The 7,650-nt window shown below is 47.7% G+C and overlaps 1 protein-coding gene across 1 annotated transcript; it reads left to right on the top strand.

The window, feature by feature from the left end:
- Positions 1 to 1,608: 1,608 nt before the first annotated feature.
- Positions 1,609 to 7,650, top strand: LOC311491471 (protocadherin-10; the record flags this gene model as incomplete). Its single annotated transcript, XM_084549399.1, has 4 exons — positions 1,609 to 4,143; positions 6,626 to 6,684; positions 6,849 to 6,976; positions 7,346 to 7,650. The coding sequence occupies exons 1-4, from the start codon at positions 1,621 to 1,623 to the stop codon at positions 7,648 to 7,650; spliced, it is 3,015 nt and encodes a 1,004-aa protein (XP_084405525.1). The 5' UTR covers positions 1,609 to 1,620.

Raw genomic sequence — 7,650 nt, 5'->3', positions numbered from 1 at the left:
CTCGCTCCTCTTTTTATTCCTTTTTTTAGTTGCTAACAAGATCAACGCTGCCCGGGGCCCAAGGCTGTGTCGTCAGTCCCAAGAAGAGACCTTCAGATTTCAAGCCACCGTTTCACATTAAGATGCCACTCGTGTCTGTCTGGAGACAAGCTCCAATTCACAAAGACATCCTTTGGTTCCTCTCTCCCACTCTCTTCCACGCTCCCCGCCGTTCAGTGGTCGTCTAACTGACCAGGATTAACAAGAAAAAGATTAGATCTGAATAAACATGTGGCGCGCTCTGGAGAGCTGTCCCCTTTGTCCCAACACAAACTGTAGTGATCTGGCTTTCGGCAAGTGGAGTCGCTTGTAATCTGGTCAAAGTCTTTGCAAATATTCCTCAGCATTCAAGCGCGCCTTTTCTGCCCTCTTCCAACTGTAAACACCTATCTAATCCTAACTATAATACCTGATTAGAGACAAGTATGATTAAGGATTTATGACATTGCTTTTATGTTGATTGTGTTGATACATGTTAGAGCCCACTTATGTGAATTAAAATCGTGTAATGCGTAGCTGTATGGGTGCATTGTCCCTTCGTGATTGTAAATGTAATCATTTTAAGCTCTGAAATGCAGCTCGCACTCATTTAAATATTGATTAAATATGAATATCCTGACCTATCAAAGATTCTTTTTGTAAAACCCAATTTCGTGTTTGATGATTAATGAATGGGACTGTTTTGCAGTGTGGGCATTCATCTTCAAAGGGCTCTAATTAAAAAGCATTATAGAGTCCCGGGTGCCTACTGGTACTGGCCACTGGGCCACTGAGGCAAAGTGAATGTGTGTTTTTGTTTTCTGTACAGAGAAATATAACACTGGAACCCCAGAACACCAGTTTATTCTTTTCTGGAGCTGTATTGGGAGTTGTAATAAGCCACAGCCCAGTGAAATAATGTTTGCTGTCTCTGCCATCCTGGGCCTGGAAGGCAATGTGGACATCAAGGAAAATCCTTATCTACCCTCATCTCGTAAATACAGCCAAGAAAACGACACCCACATTGACACAATTTACCTCTTAATCCAAATCTGCCTCTGACGTCTGGTGTCAAACTTACGCCTTCTCGTCATATTAATGGGTCAGACGCGCAGACACGAGGATGTGAAAGGGTTAAACGTCTCCAGTAATTAGAGTCTCACTTCGCGTCGGCGTCCTCCAATACGGAGCTGCGAGAAGCTATGACCACCCCCTCTCTCCCTCTCTCTCCTTCTCTCTCTCTCTCTCCCTCTCTGTCACACACACACACACACATAAACACACACACGCCTGCCCACCAGCTCCTCCGAGTGCCTAATACACTGGAAAATCAAAGCGAGAGCCTCCCCCGCTCACACACCACTGGTGTTGCGCGTGGAGCACAACACAGAGAGAGGTGCTTTCACTCTCCTCTCCCCTCCCGTTCTCTCATCTGAAGTATTCGTGAAAGTTAATCATAAACATCAATGTAGCAAACTTAGACCTGAAGATATTTTTTTTTATTCCGGACTGACCATCTGTATTTACTTTTGAACTTTACAGCTGGATGGTTTTATGAGGAGAAAGATGTCTGGGTGAGGTGATTTTACGCACGCTGCTGAAATGGATAACAGACTCTCCAGAGGCAGCTGGGTGCCGGTGACTGGCCTGGTTATATGTCTGCTTCTGTGTGCGTGTGTAGTGGACCTGGTTCTTGCGCAAATTCGGTACTCCATTCCCGAAGAGCTGGAGCATGGAGCTTTTGTGGGCAACATCGCCGAAGACTTGGGTTTGGATGTGGCCAAGCTTTCCGCACGTCGGTTTCGTATTGTCTCCGGCGCAAAGAAGCAATATTTAGAAGTGAACTTGGAGAATGGAATTCTCTTCGTCAACGAAAAGATAGACAGAGAAGAGCTGTGTGAAAGAAGCCCGAGCTGCTTTTTACACTTACAAGTGGTCATTGAAAACCCATTAGAACTGTACAGAGTGGAAGTGGAGATTTTAGACGTTAATGACAACTCCCCCAGTTTCCCGTGGAGCGAGTTTAATCTTGATATCACAGAGTCCGCTGCGCCCGGCTCGCGTTTCCCGCTGGAGAGCGCACAGGACCAGGACGTAGGCACTAACTCTCTGCGCTCCTACCAGCTAAGCGCAAACGAGCACTTCGTCCTAAATATCCAGACGCGCAATGATGGAAGCAAGTTTGCTGAGCTCGTGCTGGACACCCCACTCGACAGAGAAAAGCAGAAAAGGCATGAAATGGTTCTGACTGCCTACGATGGAGGGTCACCGGAACGTACTGGGACAGCGTTGATAACCATTACAGTACTGGATGCCAACGACAATGTCCCAGTATTTGACCGCTCAGTCTACAGGGCCAGCCTGGTGGAGAACGCACCTAGGGGGACGCTGGTGCTGAAACTGAACGCCACAGACCTGGATGAAGGCTCGAATGGGGAGGTGACTTATGCGTTTAGCGGGCACGCACCACTCAAGGTGCGTGAATTGTTCAGCGTGGACCCGTACATGGGAGAAATCCGAGTGAAGGGCGTTGTGGACTATGAGAAAGACAGTGTATATGAGTTGTATGTCCAAGCAAAAGACAGAGGACCCTCAGCTGTGGCAGTGCACAGCAAAGTGCTGGTTGACATCCTGGATGTGAATGACAACGCGCCCGAGGTCATCCTAACATCAGTGTCCACTCCTGTCCAGGAAGACGCGCCGCCGGGCACGGTGATAGCTGTGATCAGTGTCATGGACCGGGACGCGGGAGAAAACGGGAACGTTGACTGTCAAATTCCGAGCAACGTCCCCTTTCAGCTCCATTCTTCTTTTAAAAACTATTATACTCTGGTGACAAGCGAGTTTCTGGACAGGGAAGCGGTGTCTGAGTACAACATTACCCTCACCGCCCGGGACTTGGGCTCTCCTTCGCTCTCTACCAGAAAAAACATCCTCGTTCAAGTGTCTGACATCAACGACAACCCCCCGCGGTTCTCTCAACCTTCATATACAGTGTATGTGACAGAGAATAATGCCCCTGGCGCTTCCATTTGCTCTGTAACTGCGTTCGACCCCGATTCCAACCAGAACGCGTATCTGTCCTATTCTATTCTCGAGGGTCAGATTCAGGGCATGCCCGTGTCCACTTATGTCTCAATCAACTCTGACAACGGCAATATCTACGCACTGCGCTCCTTTGATTATGAGCAACTTAGAAACTTTCAGATTCTGGTACAGGCGCAGGACGCTGGATTTCCCCCCCTCGCCAGTAATGTCACAGTCAACGTCTTTGTCTTGGACCAGAACGACAACGCACCTGTTATTGTATCCCCGCTACCTAAAAACGGCACAGTAGCCACAGAGGTGGTTCCGCGGTCAGTAGATGCTGGGTATCTTGTTACCAAAATAACGGCATTAGACGCAGACGCAGGGCAGAACTCCCGCCTGTCTTACCAGGTGTTGCAGGCTACGGACCCGGGTCTGTTCAGTGTGGCTCTGTACACGGGAGAAATCAGGACTATACGCCGGCTAGTGGAAAAAGACGCAACAAGACAAAGACTGGTAATATTAGTCAAGGACAACGGACAGCCGCCGCTCTCCGCCACCGTCTCTATTATCCTCACAGTGGTAGACAGCGTGCCGGAGTCGCTGTCAGATTTCGGCGACCTGACACTCAGCCCACAGCCCCCCTCAAACCTCGCTCTCTACTTGATCGTGTCACTGAGCACAATATCTTTAATATTCCTGGTGGCTATCATCGTTCTGGCCGCAGTCAAGTGCTACAAGGACAGGGAGACCCTCAGCGGTTACAACCTGCCCCCGTTCGCCTGCTGCTGCTGCGGGGGCTTTCAGCCGGATCCGCCTCCGGAGGTGTTCAAAAAATCCAACCTCAACCTGCAGATTTCATCCGCTGCTAAAGTGCCCACGAACTGCATGGAGGTGAATGGAAATAGCAGTCTCTCTCAGTCATATTGTTATAAAGTGTGTCTGACACCCGAATCAGCCAAAAGTGACTTTATGTTTCTGAAGCCGTGCAGCCCGAGCAGCACACCGAGGAACAACGAGGCAAAGAGCGCGGAAAACTCGTGGAACGCGCAAAGCCGGAGCGCATCTGTGAACAACGGAGCAACTACTCCCAATGAGGTACAGAGAAGCCAGCATATAGTACAAGGCGATGTGCTTTGTCCATTTAAATCGACCTCACTCACTGCCATAATAAAAAATCCATATCAGCCCTCTACCTGATAAGAATCTAGACAGTGACATTCTCCCATGAAGGTCAAATCATGCATGCCAGACAGGTTTAAACTGAACTTCAGCACAAAACTGAGTCAAGTCATTGTTTTCCCTCCCCTCACTCTCTCTTGTTAGTAAGTGTTTTGCACAGCATGTTGTCTTCACTCCTTTTATATATATTTAATCATGTTAATAATTAATCCTAATGGTGTTGCATATGGTAATGCTCTGCACCCGGGAAATGAAATGAGACGATGTGAGATTACATTTTAATTGGCATGTTAATGAAAGTGTAAAGCCCCATCTTGCGAGGAGCATATGCTGCGCAAGAAACCGTGTCTTCGAACGAAGTGAGATGTCAATTACTGTGCGAGAGGGAAGAGGAGATGTAGTTCAAGGTGGCTCCCCTGCTCAGTCCTGGTAATAATTCGAGCATTTAATAATGATCCGTGGACTAATTATAACAGAAAGTGACCTGCGAGAATGATGTCAGCATCGCCCGGTGCCACTGCCAAACACTTTTCGGGCAACGAGGTAGCGCACACACCTGCGTACAGCGGGAGCATCTACCTGAGTATGAACACACGCACACACAAAAAAAGTCAAGGTTACGTTGCAGACAAGGTGAATGACAGTCGTTTGGATCTATCTGCACAAGGTTCAGACAATTCTTGTTCGACCAGTCGGGTTTGCAACACGCCTTCTTGTTCTCAAACTAACAATATAGGACAGATAACCTCACTAACTATGCCTCAAGGGCACAAGCACGACCGAACCATTATACTACACACAATGTGGCGTATTCGCAAGGGGTGGGGGGTGGGGTAGGGGGGACTCTGTCCATTATTGATGAAAAATGGCAATGGCCGGTTTTGGGGAGACAGGGGAGGACATCGAGAGAGGGGAGGGGGCAAGAGGAAGGAGGGGGTGCAAGGACATGGCTGGACTGAGACGTGGACAGCTTGTAGATCGGCCCCGGCGTTGTCCTCTGAATGTGAGGAGAAAGAGAGAAGGAGAGAGAGGGAGAGAGAGAGATGTGGCTTCATATTTGTCGAGCAAGGGTGGGGAGGAGGAGTGAAATAGAAGAAGAAGGGGGGAGGAAGGAGACAAGGAGAGAGGGAATTTACAGAGGCAGGATGTCTCCACTGGTGTTTTCTAATCCTAATAGACAGAGCAGCAGACCGTTAATGTGTGCGTAATGCCAATTCTCGTCTCCGCGTTTTCACCAAAACAGGGGACAAAGACTAAGAGCCTTGAAACCAGACTCCACCAGGCAGACTGGGAAATGTCAAATCGGTCACTGGCGCGCACACACACACACGCACACACACATACCTCTGGCCACAAGAGGGATTTCGAGGTCACGGTGATTGTTCTGCCCGAGGCTATACTCCTTGAGGAGAAAGTGTCCTTCCTACTATTAATTGGTTCCACTAATTCACCCAGTGGTGTCCCTCAGCGTACTCACATGAGTCGTCTTGAGGTCGTCGGTGACACATAAAAGACAAATTACAATGGAACTATTTGAGCCTTACATAAAGCAAGAGCAGAGGCCTGCTCAAGCTGATGGATTGAAGGTGAAAAGGGAGATTAAATACACATTGAAGCGTGTAAAACAACACACCGGACAGGTGTGTGAAATGTGTGCGCCATGGTATGTGCGCGTGCGGAGCGGTGTTGTGTCGTGCACTCACAGCTGCAAGGCCCGCAAAGTTTTCAAGGCTCTCTGTGAGACTTTTAATTAAAAACCTTGCTCGAGGAGCATCAGGCAAATATTAATGTAAAATGATGCATAAAATCCACAAAACAATGACGTGTGTAATTTTCTTAATTTCCTCCCTGGCACGGTTTCCTTTGAAGATTAAAATCATGTTTCGTTTCATCCCGGTGGGGTTCTAATTGGTTTTATGCGTAGTTGGCGAGGAGAGTATTTTGAATAGCGAATCTAATAATACGCTTACGTCGCATTCTCCTTGTTAACAACTTTAGGTGAATTAATAGAGCGTGGAATTCATACTACGGGACTCAAATCGGGAATAAATATCACTATGTGCTCTCGTGCACCCTTCCCGCTGCGCCACAGAGGATAAAAGCGAAACTAAGTGACAGGCGAGTCGTGGCTCGAGGCAACAGCACCTCCGCTCTTGAAATGTGTGTTCTGACAAACATCCACAGGGGGGCAGCCACGCTCCATCTATAAAGAGCCATGTCTCCATTTCAGGGCAAACACAGGAATATACGCTCCTGCCAGAACTCTGGAAACACATTTTGAATAAAAACTTTTTAAAAGAGGTACATTTCTCAGAACAGAACAGTGCATTGTCGATGTGAATTTATATTGATGTTGCATAGCCAAGTCTGACATGTCTTTATTTTTTTACCCCCACAGCTGAAGCAGCCAAACACAGACTGGACTCTTACAAAGAATCAGAACTCCTCCATCAAAAGGTGTTGTTTTTTACCTTTGCGAGTCTTCTACTAGACTGACATTTTTTTCCTCAATATAAAGTTATGTTTTATACTCAAACGTTAAACTCCTGCACAGACTGAATTTAAAATGTGTTGATATATTGCAAAGTGTGCTGTAACACAGACTGTCTTCTTGTTTGTAGTTACAACTCCATCAACATGGATGGCACCCTCATGCGTAAGGCCATGCACGCAGACCCAGAAAACTATGTCACCTCCATGGCACCTGGACAGTACTGGACGTGGGGTACTCACATGAAAGGCATGAAAGGTAAACAGCTTTTATCTGAGCGACATCAAAACTCCATGCATATGTACGACTACGTGCACTTACAGTGTTTTATGCATGCATACAAGACACAAGTATTGTTAAAAACACAGAACACATCCAGTCTTTCATGTAATTCTGTTTCGCTTTGTTGTTCTCTTAATGCGTTTGTTGGCAAAGGCCTTCCTCATCTCCACCACTACCACCAGCATATGCAGGGTTTTTTGTATTTTTGCTGCTGGTCTTATCTTCTGTTGTACACAATTGTTTATTCCTCTGACTGCTTTCTAAACAAACTATGCAGATGAAAATAGCACATGATGTATTAAGTGGCTTCTCCTCTCCTTTCTCCATAACTGTGTCATGCTACAGAATATAAGATGTCTCCTTCACCCAGTGGGATCCCTTCTCGGCCCTGGACTCCTCGCTGCACGCCTCCCCCACAACAGCAGCAGCCATCAATCCCCTCCCACCCGCACCCACACCCGCCACCTGACTACCACCACAACGTGTACATCCCCGGGACGCCGTCAGGCTTTTGCACCCTGAGGCCCACCGCACAGCGGAGTGAGCTGGACGTGCACAACTCCTTCTCCACTTTTGGCAAGAAGCGGCGTCTTCAGATGTCCCCCCAGGGAGAGGCTGCGATGATAAATAATGACCTGTACAATGACTGA

The sequence above is a fragment of the Chelon labrosus genome (genome assembly GCF_963514085.1).
Source record: "Chelon labrosus genome assembly, chromosome: 8".
NCBI lineage: Eukaryota > Metazoa > Chordata > Actinopteri > Mugiliformes > Mugilidae > Chelon > Chelon labrosus.
This window is presented reverse-complemented; position numbering and strand designations above follow the sequence as displayed.